At 41.5% G+C, this 24460-nt stretch overlaps 1 protein-coding gene across 2 annotated transcripts in view; it reads left to right on the top strand.

The window, feature by feature from the left end:
• Window positions 1-24460, top strand: part of MLLT3 (MLLT3 super elongation complex subunit) — a 224070-nt gene that overhangs the window by 175283 nt on the left and 24327 nt on the right. For both annotated transcript variants that reach the window (XM_065406709.1, XM_065406708.1), the window contains 2 exons: window positions 18500-18578; window positions 24160-24292. In XM_065406709.1, coding sequence (XP_065262781.1) covers window positions 18500-18578; window positions 24160-24292 — 212 coding nt within the window. The remainder of the gene's footprint in view (window positions 1-18499; window positions 18579-24159; window positions 24293-24460) is intronic.

Raw genomic sequence — 24460 nt, forward strand, 5'->3', positions numbered from 1 at the left:
GTAAGTGTTTCTCTTTGGGAACAACAAGGCTCCTCTAGAGGAATGGGTGAAGCAATCAGGACTTGGATACCATGCTGATGGGCATGGGATAAGACCCTGAGTGGGGTACTGTAGCAGTGCACCTTTCATATGGCTATACAAAGCGTATTTTGTTAGCTTCTGTTATGAACATACAAAGCGTATTTTGTTAGCTTCTGTTATGAAAGGAAAAATGTTTTGGCTGTCCTCACTGAAACCGGCTGCACACAACAACCCTACCTACTGTAGTAAGACATCTACAGCACATGGCATTGCCTTTTTTAATAATTGAAAAAAAATAAACATACAAGAGTACAAAATAACATGTATCTCATTGTCTGCCACTTGAAGAAAGGGTGAACTCTTGCGTATACCAGCAATTCTCAAACTTTGGTCATTGGGTCACTAGTAACTCATGTTTGCACGTGCATGAAGCCTAATTCTTCACATCCCAGAACACAATTTGACACTTAACTAAGCAATCTGTCTCTTGTGCCACTGTTTTCTGTAATTTACAGTGTACATGCTGTGTACTTGGAATATTAATTTGATAAGAAATCTCTTAGAAAAGCAGGGTCCAACCCTGCAAAGTTGCTGAGCATCACTTGATTCAGTGGGAGTTGAGTATGGTGAGTACTTCCCAGAAGATGCTCAGATCCTTTCAGGATTGGACCCTAAAGATGTAATATACCAGACTCATTAATTAAAATAATATAAAAATAAGACTAAAATTTTAAATAGGTTGGGACCTGGATGGATGACCACCTATGAATACCTGATACTCTAGCCTTTCTGTAAGAGCAATAGCTGCTCTCACTGATTTTAGTATTTGATGGCTTTGACAACAACTCCTCTTTGCAGGCCTCAATTAATGTTGCTTCTGATGTGCGCACGCACACACACTCACACTACTTTCAGTTACTAAAGGTGTTGCTTCAATTCCTTCCTGGAATGGATTTCTCACAAATTATTTCATGTTTACTAGATATTCTTTCTGATCTGTCCACAACAGTCTTTGTAATTTTTGTGTTCTTGCCAAAATACACTTATGCATTAGCAGTCTTTAATTACAGTAACTTTAATTTTAACTGTTGTGCATTAAACTGTTCTGTAGATTGTAAGATGAATTGTTGTTGAACCAGGAAGGTGAGAAAAGCTCAGTAGATAATGATTCTACTGTGGTAGTAACTTTGTATGTAAGACAGAGTTGGTGGTTATTACAATAGTTGTTCTGTAATTCCTTGTTGGTTTATACAAATTTGAAAAAAAAAAATAAAACTTAAAACTATTAAAAAATATCTGAAAAAAATTGGTCTGACCAGCTTAAAAGTTTAATCACATGAAAGTCAGGACGTTCAGTTAGCATTCTCACAGCAAAATCATGTGTTACATTATTGCTCAACATTGCTCAATGTAAAATACTGGTAAATAAATAATACAATATAATATAAAGTTAGTGTTTTAGGCCCCAATGCTGCAAACACTTTATACAGATGCTTAAATTTATTCAGAAGTGTAATTGTATTCACATCAATGGGATTACTTGTGCATAAAGTCAAGCCCCTGCATAAAGTTTATTAACCCATTAGCCTGCAGCAAGTAAATATTTTACAAGAGTACGTTCAATATCAGTGTTTTCATTATGTCAGTCTGTTGTGGCAAAGGACAGACAATTGTACTTTGTGTCTGGGCTGGTAAATTCATGACAGTTTTGTCAGGCTGATATAATTATAGATGCACGTACTACAGAGTTCTGTGATCATGTGAGACTGTGATTTTCAAATTTCACCATATATGTTGGATTAGTATATATTTTCTGTTTGCTGCGGACCAGATAGAAGGCTTTGTATAATTAAACTATTATTGTTCCACTTTTCAGCACACAGTCATTTTTAGTAATAGCCTCTTGCATCTAAAACAGTTTGATATATTCCAGATTTTTGTATGTACTTTCACTCTTTATGTAGAACAATCAAAGTTACTGTTTTCATTGGCTAGATTTGTACATTTTACCTACAGTTCTCCTGAAGATTCGTTGTCAAACTCCCCCAGATATTCATTAGATTAGTTTCCATAACATTTCCCATTCAGAAGCTTGTAATCTAGCCAGATGATTAAAATAAATTTTCCACAACACAGTGTACATATAATTTAATTGAATGTTACACTTAAAAACTGAATAATCACTTCAAGTTGTATTTTACTGGACAGAATACAGAAAGGATTACCCAAGCACAATACAAATGCTTAAAGATCATGTATGTTAACTTAGTTATAAGTTACTTCCTGCTGATCAGATAGTGCCATTAAAAATCCTGCAGCATTCTGGGTGGATTGTATTGTGGTAGCTATTTAAATGTGATACGGTATCTTAGGAATGTTGGGGAATCCTGTCCTAATTGGTAAAAAAGTGTTTTATTTTCCTCACGTAATGTTACAGTAGGAATGGTTATGAGGGTGACCACATTTTGAACTGAAGGATTGGATGGTGGGGACAGATGAATGCATGGTGGATATTTTTAGGGAGCTAGGAAGGTGCACATTGTGGGGGAGGGGTTTGAGGGGTGGGGAAAATGGGGCTTGTTCCCCTCTCCCCCTCTTGCAGCATCAGAGCAAGGCTAAGGCTGGCTCACAAAACAAAACCCTCACCCTGTGGAAAGCAGGTTTTGTAAATCTGACCACCAGGAGACTTGAATAGCCTTCAAAAATGGAGTGATTCCAGGTGTCTTTCATTTGTTCCCTGAAAGATCATAGAATCATAGAAGATTGGGGTTGGAAGAGACCTCAGGAGGTCATCTAGTCCAGAGGGGGGACAAACTATGGCCCATGGGCCACATCCGGCCTGCAGGACCCTTCCCTCTGCCCCCCAAGCTCCTGCCAGGGAGCAGGGTCAGGACAGGCTTGCGAAGGAGCCAACCCAACTCCCCGGCAGTGCAGTGAGCGGGGCGGAGGCTAGCCTCTGGCCCCTCCCCTTCTGCTCCCCTCCCTTCCTGCCTCCCTCGCAGTCACAGTTCCCCCAGCGCCTGGGCAGCTGGATGGCACGGCTATAGCGCCGTCAGACTTGGTGCTCCAGGGCGGCGCGGTCAGGGGCAGGGAGCAGGGGGAATTCCGGGGGGGGTGGGGCGAGGAGCAGGGCGGGTTGCAGGGGGGCGGTCAAGGGGCCTGGGCCCTGCTGCCAGGGGCAGAGCAAGCCAAGGCCCTCCCTCCACCCCCAGCAGCCAAACCCAGATAGGGAGCAAACCCTGCCCAACTGCCAGGGAGAGCAGCCAAACAAGCAGGGGAAACGCACAGGGAAAGGACTGAGCTCCCCTTTCCCCCACCCCACAGGTAACGTGGGCTGGGGAGAGTAGGGAGGGTTGGATAGGGGGCGGTGAGGACCCCATGGGGGGGTGGTCAGGGCGTGGAGAGCAGGGGGGATTGGATAGGGGATGGGCGTCCCGGGGGGATGGTCAGGGGGCAGAGAGCAGGTGTGTTTGGATAGGATGCGGGAGTCCCGGGAGACAGTCAGGGGTGGGGAGCAGGGGGGGCTGGATAGGGGGTGGGGACCAGGCCACGCCTCACTGTTTGGGGAGGCATAGCCTCCCCCAGCCTTCCTTACCCAGCCCTCCATACAATTTCTGTACCCAATGTGGCCCTAGGGCCAAAAAGTTTGCCCATCCCTGATCTAGTCCAACCCCCTGCTCAAAACAGGACCAACCCCAACTAAATCCCAACCACCCTGCTTGGGTGGGGTCTAAAGGAAGTTGGATAACGACATGTGACAGGCATAGGGGGTGGGGGGAATGATACCGAGTTGCTTGTGCACTAAGCTAACCTGATCTGTCATGAGGCCAATCCACAGGCAAAGGTGGATTTTAATGCCCCTGTCTAACTAATGGTATCTCGTACTACAGAACATTATTTTGAGGTGAAACCATTATTTAGATTCATACAGATTTGCTGATCTAGCTTGTTTGTGTGTGACTCTGGAGGGCCATGGTATTTGCTAACTAATGCTGATTTATTTTTGAACTCCTCAATGTTTCAACTATTGAACAGAGGTGTAGCAGAGCAGCACTATCCCTTTAGGGGGAAATATTATATGTAATTTATTGCATCAAGGATTTTTTGCATGCTATTAATTTTTGGGGCATATATTAGAATCTTTGTGAAGATGCTGCTTGCCATATTAAGCCATAAACCATTTGGCAAATTGACAGAAATTAGATTCCATGTTGTAGCAGTCAGTTTCATACTGTAGTGTTAGGAGGTAGGGAGATATGGATATAGCAATTTACACTTCTCATCTAAGTCTGTTTTGAAAGATCTGCAAAACTTATCTCTCACTCTGAGCTACAACTGAAAAGAATGATTAAAGGAGACAGATAACATATCCCACTATCATGGAAAGAGCTGGGGGTTTTGTTGAAGTGAAGGGATATCTTTTCTAATACCTTACTATCATTTGAGAAGATTCTTCACATATCTGAGGATAATGGATACCAGGAATTGTAGTAACTGAATCAGTGGCCCTGGCATTCATTACCTCTATCAGAAAGCCATTGACTGACGGAGATTCCATCCCTATTTTACCCTTTTTTGATGACGGTGAATGGGATTTTAGGACCGAAGTAAACCCCAAATCTCTGCTTCTTTCTGTGAACTCATTTTAGTCATTACTGGAAATAATGGTAATATATTTTTAAATGATTAGTATGATCAACTGCAGAAATATTGTGTAAACCAGGACTGGAAAGAGAAATGTAGATTGAAAGTATTTTAGTTTCTTACTTTTCATTGTATGAATAGTCTTTCCATTTCCAGTGTTGATTTAATGCAATTCAGTTAATGTAGTGTAACTCTGGATTAAAATCATATGATCCCTATGCATGTGCACCTTCTATGGTAGGACTGAAATCTCTACAGTGGCTAGGATTATCAAATGAAAACCCATGGTCTGAAGATTCTAGACAGCAACAATAGGATCTCAGAGTTTTACAAGTTCAAGGAGGGGGGCAGTAAGGGAAATATACACTCCATAGTGGTGTTGGTGAGCTACTTTTGCTTTGGCAGTAAATCATTATAAGTAGATAAAACTTTGCAAGTAAAATTTTATAATTGTAGGCAAAGAATATGGTTTGTAGATTTGATGGCTCTACTTGATTTATTAGTGCCAGATCCTCTGAATACAATAAAATACAAGATTGATATTCACTGGGAATATAATACATGGAAAGAAATCTTAATTTACTAGCGTTAGTAATAACACGATTACCTCAGACACCTGTAATTAGATTAGATTTGTATTGCACAAAATTGTAGTGGCTTGGGCCTAATTTAATTTAAATGTAAACAGAAGTACTGGGATTTGTTTTGTTAAAGAAAATTATTTTCTTTGGTTTAAATAGTCTTGTGATAGCAACTTTCTAGTCATTGTGTAGAGGCCACATAATAGATTTAATTTACTACACGGGAAGTTCTGCTTCCACAAAACTGACCTCATAATGTAAGAAATCTACCTTGCAATCCTAAATTTGCAATGGAATGACAGGGAGCTTTCAAACAAGGATTATTTTTCATAGTAACTAATCTGAGTTTGGTATGTGAAATAGGTAAGATTACAGCACAAAAATGTCTGTTGAGCCATTAATGGTAAAGAATTGTGGTGAGGAGACAGCCATCTGTTTGGTGGTTTTTCTTGAAGACTAAGCATAGTTCACATTGTATGAATAACTGTGTGTATATAAAGTGCAAATCTTTGGTGAAAACCATTACACAAGTACATATTAGTACTAACATAGAACACGTGCTTACTTAGGTGTTTAGATACTACAGTGATAGGGGAGTTAGAAATACCTAAAGACAAAACTGCGTATAGTACACTATTGCCAACTGCAAGCATCCAAAAATCATGAGTCAGGCCCCTGCAAAAATCACACGTGGCTTAAAAATCATGAAATTTGGAAAAATCGTTCTAATTTTTGTTTTCTAGTTTTTGAGCCTTTAAAGTACACTTGAGTCATGTTTTCAAGCTTTTCCCTTAGGATGTCATTCACCTGATGTAGATCTCAGCCACAAGGTTATGTGCACAACAGAAGCCTAGCAGTTAGTTTGTCCTGGGCTCACTGAAGAGCCCTCTTCTATGACTGTAAACCATACAGGGAACAGACGGAGGGAATTGAGAAGGGCCACAAGATCTAAGGCTCCATGGATCCAGTGGGCCCAAATGCCCAGTTGAGAGAAAGCAGAAGCGCAATAGGCTAGAACAAAAAACATAATAATGGCTTTTTGTGCATTCAGATGGATCTTAGAAGTGTTTTTAGTATTCTTATGCTAATTACGGGTATCAACACCTCAAAGCTGAGGTAGTTTACAACTGCCACCCTCCTACCAAATCTAATGTTCCATCTAATCATAGATTCACTTCTACATGTATTGCTGTGTGATGCTTCATCAATGCGTGGGAGGGAAGCTGCCTCTTTCTCTCTTGTATCCCTTGTATTGCTCTCTCTGCATGGATGAACAGAATGTGGCACTATGGGGAGCTTGCTTGAGGAGGAAAAAAGGCAACTATGGACCAGCAAGAGTCATTCTGGCTTCCAATCAGTGAATTCTTTCTGCAGTTCTCTGCTCTAGCCCTTAGCTTTTATATTTAGTCCTTATTTGCCCCCTAGGGAAGAGAGCAGAACATGTGGAAGAATTGACAAGTAGGCTAGAACTCTAGTATCATCAAACCCCGGTGTTCAAAAGCATGAGACGGATGCTAAAATTGGTTGAACTGGCTTAAAAATTGTAAATTAAACATTTGTTTTTGTTTGCCTTCTGCTTTTTTAGCCTTTAGGGGAGCCACTCCTGTCCCCCAGATTTGTGTGTGATCATTTCATGTTCTAAATTAACCTTAAAGGCACACAGACAAATGCACACTGGCTGCTTAGGAATCATAGAAGTTTAGGGTTGGAAGAGACCTCAAGAGATCATCTAGTCCAACCCCCTGCTCAAAGCAGGACCAGGACCAGGACCAACCCCAACTAAATCATTCTAGCCAGGGCTTTGTCAAGCCGGGCCTTAGAAACCTCTAAGGATAGAGATTCCACCACCTCCCTGGGGAACCTTTTCCAGTGCTTCACCACCCTTTTAGTGAAATAGTTTTTCCTAATATCCAACCTGGACCTCTCCTACTGCAACTTGAGACCGTTGCTCCTTGTTCTGTCATCTGCCACCACTGAGAACAGCCGAGCTCCATCCTCTTTGGATCTCCTCCTTCAGGAAATCGAAGGCTGCTATTGAATCCCCACTCACTCTTCTCTTCTGCAGACTAAACAAGCCCAGTTCCCTCAGCCTCTCCTCCTAAGCCATGTGTTCCAGCCCCCTAATCATTTTCGTTGCCCTCCGCTGGACTCTCTCCAATTTGTCCACATCCTTTCTATAGTGGGGGGGCCCAAAACTGGATGTAGTACTCCAGATGTGGCCTCACCAATGCTGAATAGAGGGGAATAATCACGTCCCTCGATCTGCTGGCAGTGCTCCTACTAATGCGGCTCAATATGCCGTTAGCCTTCTTGGCAACAAGGGCGCACTGACTCATATCCAGCTTCTCATCCACTGTAATCCTCAGGTCCTTTTCTGCAGAACTGCCGCTTAGCCAGTCGGTCCCCAGCCTGTAGCAGTGCATGGGATTCTTCCGTCCTAAGTGCAGGATTCTGCACTTGTCCTTGTTGAACCTCATCAGATTTCTTTTGGTCCAATCCTCCAATTTGTCTAGGTCACTCTGGACCCGATCCCTACCCTCCAGCGTATCTACCTCTTCCCCCCCCGCCCCCCCGAGCTTAGTATCATCCATGAACTTGCTGAGGGTGCAAGCCATCCCATCACCCAGATCATTAATGAAGATGTTGAACAAAACCGGCCCCAGGACAGACCCCCTGGGGCACTCTGCTTGATACCGCTGCCAACTAGACATCGAGCCATTGATCACCACTCGTTGAGCCAGACGATCTAGCCAGCTTTCTATCTACCTTAGAGTCCATTCATTCAATCCATATTTTTTTAACTTCCTGGCAAGACCATATCAGAAGCTTTGCTAAAGTCCAGATATATCATCTATTAATCTTTTCCTAGTTCCTAAGGTGAGGGAGCTGCCTTTCTTTCCCTCTCTATTTCCTTTATTGTCCCTGTTCCCAACTCTCTCACATTTCTCTACATGTTTCCTTCTGTTGTATTCTGTAACTTCTGCCTCATTCCTCCTTACCAGTGCACTACATTCTTTTGCAACATACTTTCCAGTCTCCTGTCCAGTTTCCAATCCTTAAATCATGTGGGTACAGACTGTCACAGATACTCTTTAATTACATGATCACATACTATTTTTCCACAGCCTCACTGCCTCATTCAGTGCACAGGCTTGGCTGTGCTCACTGAATGAGTTGTTTATTCAATATTTCTTTTTATCCTCCTCATTCATTGTGTGACCTGATTCATTATTTACTGCACGCCGGTACAATACAGATTTATTGCACTGATTACAGAATTATTAATTTCCTCATGAGCTTTGCTATGGTGCTCTTATCGTAGTATTTTAGTTCTTTACAAACATTAATAAAGTTATCTTCACAACAATCTGTGAAGTGAGGTGGAATTATCTCCATTTTACACATGGGGGATTGAGGCACAGAGATTACAACCAAAATGATCAGAAATGTCAATTTTGAGTGCCCAATTCAAGCCACCGAGAGCCTGACTTTTCAGAGTACTTCATATTTTATAGTACATATTTATGTTAAGAGCAAAGCTTCTGTTGAACTCAGTTGCAGTGAGCTATCTGCATTTCTGCAAATCACACTCCAGGTGTCTGAAGATGGGTACCCAGATAATGAGGAATAGAGAGGGTGGAGAGTCCCAGATCTCGGGCTTCAGCCTGAGCCCGAACATCTACACAGCAATTTTTAGAACTGCAATCCTGAGTCAGCTGGCCCAGGCCAGTCATAGCTGTGCCACAAGACTTTTATCCCCATGGAGACGTACCCACAGTGGCCACTTGTGAAACCTGTGACAATATGATTTGCCCAGCATCACATAGGATCTCTGTGGAGAGGCAGGGATAGAATCCAGTTCTCTAGGGCAGCATTCAAAAGTTAATTTGAAAACCAGACTTTCTCTTCTTGCAATCCCTCACCCCTTTCACGACATGCCTTCTAACTTTATGCAACAAATGTGGAAGGGGTTCTACAGACAATAGTTTTCTTCCCTGCACAACCCTGATCCCTGTCCATCCTATGCACTGAATAAAGCAGTGGTCCTGTGGGAAAGATACTATATAATCATGTAATTATAGACTGTATCATAATGTATACACACAAGGGGGGGGGGCGAATTAAAGTTGCACAGACAAACTTAATTCAGGCATTTCCTAACTTGTGTGCCTTTGACTTTGTAACCTTAACGTTCTTTCAACTTGTTTTTTTCTTAATTGTATAACAAGTTTATACATGTACATAATTCTTTCCCTTTATTTCCAATAGCATATCTAAATCTAAGTGAGGGTGGCACTTGACCTATATAATAACATACAGTGGATGCATGCATTAGCACAGTATTGTTCTTTGAACACTCATTGATAATCTTCAGTTATGTGGTTGTTAGGAATATGATTTCTAATTTGGTATAACTCTCTAGTCTAAGCCCATCAATTTACAGTATCTAGTCAAACAAATCCTGTGTCCTGAAAATGTGAGTTCCTTTACCAAATATTTCAAGGGAAAAAATGCCTGAAGTAAGATGAAATACAATAGGTCTACTCAAGATCCAGAATAATCTTGTTCTAAATAAACTTTTCTCTTTGTAAAAAAGTACTAAAGCAATTTGAATTGAAGTTCAGTGATGCTTGGGGAGCGTAATATGTTTGGTGTCTGATTTGTTGCAAAGAAAGTAAATTTATAAGTGTACCTATAATAGTGTCAGATATGGAACCCAGGTTTTAAGCAGTCTGTGAGGATGTTTGCTTTTGATGGGTTTGTGATCTTGGTGGATGGATTGGGGAGGCCATATTATATATTTGCTGTCATTGACAGCTGCTTTAAACTAAAAATAAATAAAATTCTCCCTTTCTGCACTCTTCCCCCCTACCTTTTTCCTCCGCCTGGAGAAAGGGACAGAGAAATCTAACTTTAGCAGGCAGTAATTCTCATTGTTTAACTTGCTGATGGAAAAAGCGTGTTTTGCAGGACTGCTACTGTTCTTAAACACTGCTTCATTAAACTGTTCACACCAAGTGGGTGAAAAAGTTTGGTTTAATAACTTTTAATTTACCTGCCAGGATTCAGAAATAATGTATTCAAGGCTTCTTACATAAATGATTTCTTACATCATAACTACTGAAGCAATTACCTTATTTTCATTAGCCTCTTGCTAAATGTGCCAATTTTGCATGCTGGGTCACAGCTTACTATATTAACAATCTCTTTATCATGATGGAAGCAAGTTCTTCTTGCAGGATAAGGACCCTGATGCTGTTGTGAAGGCTCTGGTTAGTGTTTTATACAATTACCTTATGTGTGGTAGGAAATTAACTATAGATTATTTGATTTGCATAAAATTATAGTTGCTAAATATTCAAGCATGTGCTCTATAATAATTATTTATATTGCGGTGTCATCTAGAGGCCCCGATTGGGGATAGATCCTGCTGTGCCAGGGCCTGTACAGTCATATAGTGAAAAATCTTACTCTGCTTCAAAGAGCTTACAATCCTAAAAGTCTAACTCTAAGAAAAAGTTAACTCAACGAGAGAGAGAATTTTGGGTCCAATCCTGTTCCCATTTAACTTAGTGGCAAATCTTCCTTTGATTTTAGTGGGAGCAGGATGGGAGTGTTGCTAAATCTCATGATCTTATCATGAGTCTCATTACAGTTGATGTTTTTATTAAAGCTCCAGGTTCTGGAGAAAAGATGATTGCAAGAGAATTTCAGCTTTCATTTAAAAAAAAATTTGTTTAGCCCTGATAAGAGAGGCTTGAAAATTTGACATAAGTGCACCCTAAAGGCTCAGAAACCAGAAGGCAAATAAAAACAACCCAAAGTTTATTACTTCTTATGTCTAATGTTTTGGGGGCCCGTCTCATGAAGTTTTAATACATGGGACTGAATCCTTTGTCTTTTGGGGCATTCTGCTGCTCTTCTAAATTGTTTTTTTTCTAGTCACCATGTCACTCTTCACAAGGATGAGCTTGTTACAAGCTGGTGGTTTGGGTCAGTACCTGCTGAGGAGTTATACAATACTTTGCAAGTGGGATCTTAGTTTAGTGTTGCACTGGTAGAATAGCATGCTGATAAGGAGCATGCTTGTACTGTGGTCAGGATTTTTATCCAACATTGTTAGTCTGCCATTTTATCGCAGGAACAGTGGAGGGCATATTTCATGAGATGTGCATTAGTTCTACTTGACACTGCACCAGCAGCTGTAGACAATTTTAAAATTAAATGCATATATTTCAGTTTTGGAATATACATACCACTTTCAGAGCTCTTGGCATCTATTGTAATATTCTCTGGCAGAAAATATGGTCCTGGATTAGCAATAAAATTAACTTTCCCATTGTATTTTTCTTTATTAATAATCGTTTTTTAAAATTTACCAGTGTAGATTATGGGGAAAGATGCATCATTTGTTCACGTGGATAATGCAATAGCATGCAGAAGTAATAGTGTAGTTCACAATATAAGACTTCTGGGGGTCGTGCATGAACTACTGTAGCAAAATACTAACTGCTGTTTTAGTTTGATTTTTTTTTCATACCTCATTGGTTTTTCCTGACTTAATTTTATAACTCTTAATTTTAACTAATTGCTGCTCTAAAAGTAATTGTTTTCATTCTTCGGTCCTCATTATTTTGTTACAATAGTTACATATTTCCATTTCTATCTGAACGGTTTCAATTCCCACCTCACACTGATGGTGTGGTCATCTAAAGACTAATTTTTTAACATTATTACCTAGTAAAGTTTCTGTCCCATCTATATTAATTTAAGATTTATTTCTAATTCAATTGCTACTTGCAGGAGCGCCGCCAGCTTTTCTGCAGTCCTAGGTGGCGGAAGGTCCCGCCCCAAAATGCCTCCCCCCACAGAGGTCCCACTGCCGAAATACCGCCGCGGTCGCCGCCCCCCAAATTATAGCGCCCTAGGCGACCATCTAGGTTGCCTAATGGGTTGCACCGGCCCTTGCTACTTGGGAACATATGGTTATCAAGCTTGGGCAATCTACACGCGATTCAATTTAGATTTATATTCATATGGTAACATGGAAATCTAAACTTTTACTATATATAGGCACCTTCTTACTGCACACACACATACAAGCACACTTAGGATGCAAACTCCTTCTCCCCTTGAGTTGACTCTCTTTTCATCATGTGCAACTTTGGTGCTTCCTCCCTTGAGCCAGGCTGAAATGGAAGGCTGGTTTCTAGCAGGGAAGGTAATAAAGCATCCACTTCCTCTCTCTGCAATGAGATAGACCAGGGGTCGGCAACCTATGGTACACGTGCCAAACATGGCACGTGAGCCGATTTTGAGTGGCACGCAGCTCCCCTGACAAGGTTCCGGCCCTCAGCCCACCGCTCTCCCCTGCGGGGGCAGGAGGCAGAAGCTTGGTTCTGTGGCAGCCAAGCTTCCCCCCTCCCCCGCTTCTTCCCCCAGTGTGGTGCTTTCCTGCCCCATCTCCTCTCCGTCCCTGGCCAATCAGCTGATGGCCCTAGCGAAAGGGAGGGGGAAGAGCGGCAGCGTGCACACAGCTCCGTAGAGAGAGGTAGGGATGGAGCCTGGGGGAAGTGGGTGGAAAAGGGCATATCCCTTCCAGCCCCCTGCCATGAGCCACTCAGGGCAGGGAGCTGGGAGCATCCCCACGAGCCGAGCACCTCAGCCTTCTGCCCTGCACCCCCCCCACCCCAACACACACCCAGCCTTCTGCCCTGCACCCCCACAGCCCCATCCCTCTGCCCTGAACCCCCCACACACTCAGCCTTCTGCCCTGCACCCCCCCACACACACTCAGCCTTCTGCCCTGCACCCCCCATACTCCCAGCTCTCTGCCCTGAACCCCCCGACCCCAACACACACCCAGCCTTCTGCCCTGCACCCCCACAGCCCCATCCCTCTGCCCTGAACCCCCCCACACACACACTCAGCCTTCTGCCCTGCACCCCCATACCCCCAGCCCTCTGACCTGAACCCCCCACACTCCAACACACACCCAGCCTTCTGCCCTGCACCCCCACCCCAGCCCTCTGCCCTGATCCCTGAAACACCCACCCCCAGGTCTGGGGTCCCGGCCGCAGGCCCTACTCAGCCCACTGCCGGCCTAGGTGAACAGAACCCCAGGCTGGCAGCGAGCTGAGCAGGCTGGTGGCGTAAGATCAGCATTTTAATTTAATTTTAAATGACGCTTCTTAAACATTTTGAAAACCTTGTTTACTTTACATACAATAGTTTAGTTATATAATATAGACTTATAGAAAGAGACCTTCTAAAAATGTTTAAATGTATTACCGGCACGCGAAACCTTAAATTAGAGTGAATAAATGAAGACTCGGCACACCACTTCTGAAAGGTTGCCTACCCCTGAGATAGTCAGTATAGGAGCAGAAGGAGAGCTGAATTTGATTACCCATGTGCAGTGGTATTTAGAAGCCAAAAGTGAGAAGAACAGATAAAAATTCAGTCCCTGATGATGATGATGATGCAGTCCAGAAAGCAAAAAGATGGGATTATCCTGCCTACATCAGGACTGTTAGCAAATATGAAAAAAAAATACATAAAAATGCTGATTTATAGCAGTTTACCCTAGGAAGTAGTAAACGATATTCCCCCCAGCTGCCCTCCCCCACCCCCAAAAATTCTTTGTTAAAGAGAGTCTGGCAGAAGAGAAAATTACATGTCCGAAAACAATTTCTTGAAGTACTGTCTTCCTGAGAAGCTAATTCAGGGGTGGGCAAACTTTTTGGCCCGAGGGCCGCATTGTATGGAGGGCAGGGTAGGGAAAGCTGTGACTCCCCAAACAGCCGGCCCCCACCCCCTATCCACCTCTCCCACTTCCCACCCCCTGACTGCCCCCCTCAGAACCTCCGACCCATCCAATCCCCCCGCTCCTTGTCCCCTGACTGCTCTGACCCCTATCCACACCCCTGCCCCCTGACAGGCCCCCCCCGGGACTCCCACGCTTATCCAACCCCCTGTCCCCCGACCGCTCCCCAGAACCTCCGCCCCATCTAACCACTCCCTGTCCCCAGACTGCCCCCTGGGATCGCCCGTCCCTTATCCAACCCCTCGGCCTCCTTACCAAGCCGCTCAGAGTAGCATGTTTGGCAGCCGCGCCGCCCAGCTGGAGCCAGACACACTGCCGCGCTGGTCAGTTGGAGCGCGCAACCCCACTGCCCAGAGCGCGGCCTGCGTGGCTGCGGGGGAGGAGGGACAGCAGGGGAGGGGCCAGGGGCTAGCCTTCCCGGCCGGGAGCTCAGGCGCTGGGCAGGACGGTCCCACGGGCCGGATGTGGCCCGCGGGCCATAGTTTGCCCACCTCTGAACTAACTGCTAAAGAAATTATCAAGGAAGTAATATTAATCTATATACTATTTTAAGTAGGTACATGTTTTAACATTCATAGTACAAGGACAACGCAAATCTTTTTAGATCATTATACGTAAACCAAAATCTACTTTTTATAAAAATTAAAACAAAGGCAAAAAAACCCCAAACCCAACAACACTAACTGTAATTGTTCCCTATCTTGTAAAGAAACAGAGATTTTATTGTATATCTATAGTGTATTTTATAAACTAGTATTTCTACAAATCCAATGCGACAATGAAACCTTGACAGAAAATTCTCAAAGGTGGTTTATTTCACAAGCCTGTGCTGTATAATGTTAATAGGTGAGTTTGCCTGAAATGTCCTCTGTAGATCAGAAATAAATTGATATTGTACTTCTTTTAAACAGAAAGAAAGATTTAGAGGTGGTTGAAAAAAGGGACACATTTCATAAAAACCTTTGCAAAAAGTTTAAAAATGCAGAATTTTTCAACCAGCTCTAATAATGGAGCCAGTGTCCCCTGTGCATCAGTATGAGAGAAGTTGAGGGGGAAGGGGAAAGACTGGCTAAGCATGTAATAAATCATATAGGGTCATTGCACTAATGAACAGTTTGGGTCTGAATCCTCATTAGCTTGTCTGCAGGAAGAGAAAACTAGTAAAACAGGAAAAGCACGTATCAGGGAACCTGTTTGCCGGTACTGTCCTGGGCTTCCATTGTTGAAGGACATCCTTTAAGCTAATTTCAGACCCATAAAAAAAAAAATCTATTTGGTGATTAGTAACCAGTAGATAAGAGCAGAGAGCCCATGTGAATAAAGGCCATAAATACCAAGGTCCTTGGGATAACAGCCTGTAAAACTGTCAAAAAGCGTTGCTTAAGTGACAAAAGAGAGACTCTGGTAACAAAAAGTGTCAGCCCACTAGACACGAATCCATATTCATGCATGGAAGACATATTTTCAGTTTTGTCTACAATGCAAACTTTTCCTGCAAATAATATTCATTTTTATGTTAAAAGCAACTCTTTCTCCTCGACACTCTGGGATTTTTCAAAACCCTTAAAGCTAACTTTTTAGTTTCCAGAAGTTAATATTCAACATTTATGATACTCTCTCTCATGGAATAAGTGACTAGAGAGGGCAGATGAAGCAAAGAATGTTAATGAGCTCAAGGTGGCATTAAGAAACATTTAAAAGGACAAGACAAGTGTGTGTTAAGACATCTTATACTCAGTGGCTTTTCCTTGTTCCTACAGTTTAAGATTTCTCAAAACTATTTTATGATGTGGCATAATTTTGATTGTAGCAGAGTAATATTGTATCTCTTAACACGAGAAGAGTATTAAAGTGAATTTACAAACCACACATCTGTTTGCTCCTGAGGCCTGATTCTCTAGTCACTTACTGATGGCAATAGTATTTGCCACTACAAGCAGTTCCATTATAGTCAATGGAACTGTTGGCAGTGGTAAGCATTATGTCTGGTAGTGTTAGTAGGGTTAGCCTTTTACCTTAAGTAATCATTAGTGTGGTGTTAGCCGAAAATGAAAACAGTGAACTTTTAGAGTCCTTAAACATACCTAAAGGTATGTGACACGTTTTTGCCAGGGTTTACAGATTTTAAAAATATTATAAATCAAATATTGGTATGCGACTGGGATCTGATTTAAAATGGAAGCTTAGAATTTGCAGTTGAGTTCATATAAGTTACAATTTCTGTGTGAAAATTATAGTAGCTGACAAAAATATACAACACATATGGCAACCTGTTGAAACCAGTTGTCAGCAAGTAATTTTGTTGTCAAAAGCAGAAATTGACAGATAAAGGAAACCCTTAGAGTAACTTGTGAAGCCACTCTAGGCAAGAGGCTAAAATTTGTTTTGAAAATGTTGATATCATCTGAAGAAGTGGGTTTTTTACCCACGAAAGCTTATGCCCAAATAAATCTGTTAGTCTTTAAGGTGCCACTGGACTCCTTGTTGTTTTTGTGGATACAGACTAACACGGCTACCCCCTGATACTTGATATCTTTACCATTTGTATTGACCGTTTTTGTTCCTTATTGATGTAGTCTTGGACCAAAATGTTCGGTTTGTATTGTTAGATCATACTATGTAGTTAAAGACCTTCATTTTAATATTTGTATGGCTTGCCAGGCATTTTAGAAAAAGGGAAAATAGTATTTTAATGCCACTTCGGGACTGAGTCCTTCTTTCAACAGTTCTTATTTGGGGGGAGTGGGTGTGGGGCTGTATATCTACAGGTCTGATTCTGTGATCACTTACCCATGCATGAGTAATTCTACTCATATGAATAGTCCCATTTAGTTCTCGAACACTTCTGCACTGACTTGACTTACTCAAATAAAGTTTGTAAGTTTATGGAGGATCAGGCCCAAAGTTTGTATTTCAGTTGTCTAACTGAGAACTCTAGTTGTCATTCATTTGAGAGGAACAGATGTTACTTTTTTCTCAAACATTATCGGAAAAAGAGAAATGTTCTGTTGCCCAAACAGGCATCTTTTTGATTGTGAGAAAAGATGGTAAAAGGCTGTAAATCTGCTTTCTCAGTACGAAGGGCAACAATAGATTGATTTATGACAAAAAGACAACTGTTGGGCTTATGTAAGCTGTATGCATAAAAGTGCAAGTTAGCTCTGAGCTTTACAATGGCTAGATATTATTGCTGTTATTTTTGACAAGGATTTAGTGCGATATTAATCAGAGAGGAAAGTATATAGCCAAAAAGAGTTGGAAGATTTCTCTTTTAACCTGGGTAACACATCATAATGATGCAGTTACATAAAGCTTAAAGACTGGGGAGGTTTTGTTTTTAATAATAGGGTTTAAAATTCCAATTCTCAATCCAAGTTATCATACTTTCAGTGGGGCATTTTTCTCTCCATGTTGGAGGATTTTAGCCTCTCCTTTAGCTTTCTCTGCTGTCTTGTATTTGTTTCGGATGCTTGCTTGCTTGCTTGCTCTTATATTTTTAGGCATTGAGACAAGAAGTCACAGAAAGTTGTGCGGGGAGAGGTCAGGTCGGGGTGGTTGCAAAATGGTGGTAAACAGGCATGAGGACTCAATAGAAGACTCGTATACCATTATGGCAAAAAATGTATAGATTTTAATATGGATGAAACTGATAAGGTTCTACAGAAAATATTCTAAGCCATTTATAGAACTAATAGAAAATTATATACTCTCTATAGAATTCTGTTGCAAAGTTATGATTCTCTATTGAATGCTAAAAGTTGGTTTTAACAATTCTTTAGAAAGGTGTTCTATTGAAATCTATACCTTTTAGAAAAATTAAACCTTTTAGTTCAATCCTTATTAAAGTCTGTGGGATTTTTCCATAAGGGAAAAGTGTTGTGCTCAGGAGAAACCCAATGGGAGCAGAAAAATATATTTATTTATACATAATATATCCCTTGGTGATGGTAAAAGAGAAATTGTCCTAGGCTTTTTCTGTTTGTCATCTAGCCTGCTTTACTTGGGTCCCTTCTGCCTCCTAGAGTCCTAGTCATGATTTATTAGGAAAACATTGCAACTACAGTTGGACAAGCCTGCATTATATCTTTAGGTCTGTTGCATTATAAAGTCATTTAAACCCATGTGTTGTATAACTTTTCAAAATAGGGCATGGGTAGCTTATTGTATAGAGTATTGGTTTTGTGAAACAAAGCTTTTGCATATGACCTGCAACAGTGTGTATGTTTTGTATGCATAGTAATTTGTACACCTTCTGGCTCTCTGACTCCATGAAATGGTCAGGAAATAATTATCATTGTGAATATCATCCTGTTTAGTGGCATTTTTCCTTGCAGAGAAGTGCATGAAGCAGTAAACTGTGCTCTTTTGTTGTTAAAGTTTGGAGCAAATGTATTTACAACTGTGTGTTTGTGTTTGTTTTTTTAAGTCTGAACAGCCTAGTCCTGCCAGTTCAAGCTCAAGTTCCAGCTCCAGTTTTACACCATCTCAGAACAGCAGACAACAAGGTACCAAACAAGGAAAAGAAATTGAGAAAAGTGTGGAATGAAGGGGCCAACCAGTAACATGATTGATGGCATCTCATTACCACTTTTCTTCTGTCTTTTTCACAGTCTGAAGTAGTGAATTAGCCTCTGTTCTGCTTCATCCTTTTTCTTCAAGGTGTATGTGAACATGATTATAACATGTAAGAAGCAGAAAGAGAAAAATGTATATTTTCATTCAGAAGAGGGTGGTTATTTATTTGTTACATAGCACCAAGAAACGTGCTAGATACTTTACAGATGCTAGATCCTAAAGATCTTGCAGTCGTAATCTTGCAGAAGGATCAGTAGATCCTTATTCCTGCATGGAGCCCCACAGAAGTTAATTGGACTTCATGTAGGGAATAAGGGTCTGTATCTGTGGATCCCTTTGAAGAATCATGAGACAAGAGTCCAATCCAATGAGTTGCTGAGCATTTCTGTCTACTCTTTGCTGCCCTTGCGTGCTCATGCACACACACAGTGAATTTATTAAGAGTTGGATAGCACTTAGCAACTCAAGGGGTTAGGCCCTTAAACTTCCAAAATGATATATTTACTTTTAAAAATAATCTGACATAGAGAACGTTATTGTTAGTCTTTAAGGACACATTTAGATTTTTCTGGCTAATAATTTTGGCTCCCTCAGAACTCAGTAAAGAAATGTAAGTTTCCGCCAGGAGAGCCTGCCAAACCAGTTTTTATATAAATCAATTGAGATTCATAAGAGCTATTAAACCACTTAGTTCCTGTTTGGCTTTTTTCCTTGACTTTGTCAAATTGTACAACTGATATGTTCTTGATCAGCTTGGTTTTTTTTAAAGCAGGAAGCTTTTGACTGATTAAAATTGAATTTGTTTCAGTGTATGCATTTATATTCCTCAGATTTATTTTTTTTCTTTAAAATGGAATAGATTAGTACCCCAGAGAGAGGATTCTGTTTAAAAAGAAAATCTAAACAGAATGCATATCTGTCAGGTTTTTATGAAGGTGACCATTACTGATTGGCTCTGTATTCTGACAGCAATGTTTCCAGTGCGTTATAACTATCTTTAGACCAAGAAAGCAAGGAAAAAAATAGGCTGTTGTTGCATCCCTAGCTTCAGGCACTTGGCTTGTAACTAAGGCTGTGCAAAATCTTTTATACTGAATCCCACCAGTATTCACGAAAACCTTAGTGGTGATGTATATGGGCTGCCCCATTACCCCACCAACAGCCGTGGACGTTTTCCTTACCTCTTTGATGTCTTTTCAAGGAGGGAACCTGGTGATCTATCACTTTCCTCTCCTCCTAATATCTTTAGAGGGCGCAGTTTGGCCCCTTTCATCTCCTGAGCTTTACGTGGGACGTTGCACAGATTTTCCAGTTCTGAACCTTTTGCAGAATAAGTGGCAGCCCTTCTTTCTCCCCCTCCCACCACCAACACTGCTAGGTGTGTGGGCACAGCAGTAAGTGCCAATAGATGCTCCTCTGTTCTGGGACTTTCCTGTTAAGTGAATGCATCTTCCAGTCTGCTATTGTGTAAGCGTCTGTGTATTGGGGATGGAGGATGGGATATGGTGTGGCAGTCTGTCTTGTGCCTCTGGTGGATGCATGTCTGTGTGTCTGCTGTGGGAGGGCTTTCTACATAGGAGAGAGGAGTAAGCCAACTGGCTGCCCTGTGAAGGGCCAAAGAGAGGGCCATCTAATTTCCCCCAGAAGACATCCAGAGGCGTAGCAGATAAGATGCCCCTCTGCTGCATACTTGGGTACATATAGTTGCATGTACAGAGAAGACAACACTTAAAGGTAAAGGGGTAGCTTGGGCTTGTTAGGGAAGCAGACTGTGTGGGGCAGGTGAGGAGAACTCACTGGTTTCATTTTTTGCTTCACGTTGGGTTCAAACTAACACAAAACTCTAAGAAGGACTGGTGAGGCCAAATAGGGTAAAGGAGGGGCAAGATATTTAGAGTGGCCTACAGTCCTCTGCCAAAATAAGAGATAATTATGGTACCTCCAAGCACTTTAACTGGTAAATGTTGGTTTTTAATGCTGCCCTGTGTGTGAGATTAAATATTTGTACATTATATTGTTAAATTTGAATACAATATTTTAATCTACTGTTGCCCCTCTTGTTTTTGTTCTTCCTCTTTGTTCCTTTCCTCCTTCTTATAGACTCTAAGGTCAGAAGGGGCCATTGTGATAATCTAGTCTGACCTCCTGCACATTGCATGCCCCAGAACCTCACCCACCCACTCCTGAAATTAGACCCTTAACCTCTGGCTGAGTTACTGTCCTCAAATCATGATTTAGAGATAATTCACCATTTACACTAGTTTAAACCTGCAAGTAACCCGTGCCCCATGCTGCAGAGGAGGGTGAACAACCCTGAGGATGTCTGCCAATCTAACCAGGGAGGGAATTCCTTTCTGACCCCAATGATGGTGATCAGTTAGACCTTGAGCATGTGGGCAAGACCCACCAGGCAGAAAGAATTCTCTGTAGTAACTCAGAGCCCTCCCCATCTAGTGTCCCATCTCCAGCCATTGGGAATTTTTGCTACTGGCCATCACCAATGGGACATATGCCATTATACCATCCCCTACATAAACTTATCAAGCTCAGTCTTGAAGCTAGTTAGATTTTTGCCCCCACTGCTCCCCTTGGAAGGCAGAACTTCACTCCTCTAATGGTTAGAAACCTTTGCCTGATTTCAAGCCTAAACTTTTTGATGGCCAGTTTATATCCATTTGTTCCTGTGTTCACATTGTCACTTAACTTAAACACCTCCTCTCCCTCCCTGGTATTATCTCTTTGATGTATTTATAGAGAGCAATCATATCTCCCCTCAGCCTTCTTTTGGTTAAGCTAAACAAGCCAAGCTCTTTTAGTCTCCTCTCATAAGGTAGGTTTTCCATTCCTCGGATCATCCTAGTAGCCCTTTTCTGCACCTGTTCCAGTTTGAATTCATCTTTCTTAAACACGGGAGACCAGAAGTGCAGACAGTATTCCAGATGAGGTCTCACCAGTGCCTTGTATAATGGTACTAACACTTCCCTGTCTCTACCAGAAATACCTCACCTGGTGTATCCTGGGACTGCATTAAACTTTTTTACAGCTGCATCACATTGACGGCTCATAGTCATCCTATGATCAACCAATACACCCAGGTCTGTCTCCTCTTCTGTGGCTTCCAACTGATAAGTCCCCAGCTTATAGCAAAAATTCTTGTTGTTAGTCCCTAAGTGCATGACCTTGCACTTTGCACTATTAAATTTCATCCCATTTCTATTACTCCAGTTTACAAGGTCATCCAGATCTTCTTGTATGATATTCCGTTCCTCCTTCATATTGGCAATACCTCCCAACTTTGTGTCATCCACAAATTTTATTAGAGCACACTTGCTTTTTGTGCCAAGGTTAGTAATTAAAATGTTAAATAAATGTGATCCCAAAACCAATCCCTGAGGAACTCCACTAGTAATCCCCCTCCAGACTGACAGTTCCCCTTTCAGTCTGACCTGTTGTTGTCTCCCCTTTAACCAGTTCCTTATCCACCTTTCAACTGCTTCCATCCTATGTCTGTCTGTTATTGCTTCGTTTTTGAATGTTGATACTTCCCTTTTTCCCTCTCTTCCTCTATCACTTATGTTGTCTTTTGTTCTGTTTCCCAGTCTTTCTCTTGTCTTCCTCCTCCCCCTTAATTTCTCCTTCCTTCTTTCTATCTCTCTTCAAATGAAGCCTCTTTCTCATAATTTCTCCTTAATTCCCTTCTTTAACTCTTTCACTCATTCTCTTCTACTGTCCTGTCCCTCTGCCATTCATTCCCCACACAGAGCAACAGGCAAGAAGGCAGTTGGCCAAAGGAATCTCTTCTAGCAGACCAGAACTGATCAATCTGTTTCGTGTCCGCATGGTAGTGCTGCAGGTGACCTTCTTCCCTGGCTAGGGGCAGGGGAAGGAATTCACCACTATCCTCCACATACACTTATTAGAAGCCAAGGATGGGAGTCCTCTCCTGATTAGCGGCCTCAGCTCACTGCCGGCCTCTGCAGTGTCTCAGCTGGCAGTCTGTCGCTATTAGAATTGCCTATCCTGTGGTCTGTGCCCATGTCTGATGCACTAGGCATATGCCCATCAGCCCCATGTTATCGGCTTGGCTCCAAGCAGACCTCAGGGTATGCAAATACAGAACAGAACCCACTGAATTCCATTTGCCCAAACCATGCTAACTTAAACAAACCTTGCACAGCCTTACTTGTAAACCATTTTAAATATAGGCCTTAAAACTGTAAGCACTGTTAACACTGGACAAAGACACTCTGGGTGCCTCTGGTGTGATCCGTGTCAGAATTGAAATAATTTACATCACAGTCCCCTACCTAGGGGAAGTATAGTCTCATTGTTAAAGCATGGTCCTGAAACTGTGACTGAACTTTAACTACGTTACAAGAGTATTGTGAGGGTTAATTTATTAATGATAGCAAAGTACTTTGAGATTCTTGTGTTGAAGGCACCTTAAAAACGTAATAATAATAATAAACTATTGCCAGTATAGAAATGTAATAATAAACTACTGCCACCACTACTCCTGCCATTCCTGGATGCCCTCTATGTCCTCGAATATGATGTGATAAGGAATCAAACTCTCTGTGGTCTGATTCATTTCCTTCAGCCTCCCAAGCTGACCCTTACCCATGCTCCTTTTAAGCAGCTGTCCTCTTTTATATTTCGCAGATATGTTAAACATGCAGCTTTGCCTAACCACCTTTTATAGCAGAATAAATAAAAGGTAAAATGAAAGAACTAAAGCCTAAGTTAATTTTTATAGAGTCTTAGGGAGAACCAGGCTGAGCACCTCAAATTAATTCAAGAGAAAAGATAGGACAGTGTTGAATGGGATTGACATGCTTCTTACATATGAATGCTAGCAAAGTGCTTGCTTGACCTGAAATTGACCTTGAAATAAAAGGAACAGCTTTATCTAAATAGATCAAAAACAGGCAGACAAAGACTGCCTTGGTCAGAACAAGTTACAATCAGAATGATTTATTACACTCTGCTTTTCAATACATGGATTAACCTAACAAATGTAGTATTACTAATATGTCTCTGTAGAACTTTATTGATAGAGAATAACCTTTGAGAAAGAGAGAAGGGGGGAAGGCTAGCAGCTTATAAGTATCTCATTTATAATAATAAAAAATAGAACACTCAATTTTTCTTAAATTAAAACATGCAATGGGGAATATTTGGTGTGAAAATATTTTGCTTAAGCTACATTCCAGGGGGCCCAGTCCTGTAAACACTTAGACACATGGGTCACTTTACTGTTATGAGTAAGCCCATTGAAATCAACAGGACTGCTTACGTGAGTAAATGATTCATGTGCAAGTGTTTGCATCATAAGCCTCTAGTGCATTACTTCATTTGTTTAATGCTTAAAAGTCTTCCCCCCACCTCTAACTCTTTGGATTTTTTTTCCTCTGTAAAACTGTATAATAGGCTGATGTGTCTGGAACATTGCAAAGTGAATTTGAATTCCAATTGTTGATTTGTGCCTGTTTTGTCATTTCTGTTGGTCAGGTCCCTTGAGGTCTATAATGAAAGATCTGCATTCTGATGATAATGAAGATGAATCAGATGAAGCAGATGAGAATGAGAATGACTCTGAAATGGAGAGACCTGTAAATACTCGTGGAGGAAGTAGAGGTCGCAGGTGAGTATCTTGTAACTGTAAACAACTTGAAGCCTGAGGTAGTATGATAGCAGTAGTTATGAGATATGAATTTTTTTTAAAAGCTGCATAGCTTAAGCTCAACAAACAGGCAATTTATTCAATTTCTACAAAGAGTATGCATATGCAGTGCCACTTTTAAACTATCAA

The sequence above is a fragment of the Emys orbicularis genome, chromosome 6 (genome assembly GCF_028017835.1).
Source record: "Emys orbicularis isolate rEmyOrb1 chromosome 6, rEmyOrb1.hap1, whole genome shotgun sequence".
NCBI lineage: Eukaryota > Metazoa > Chordata > Testudines > Emydidae > Emys > Emys orbicularis.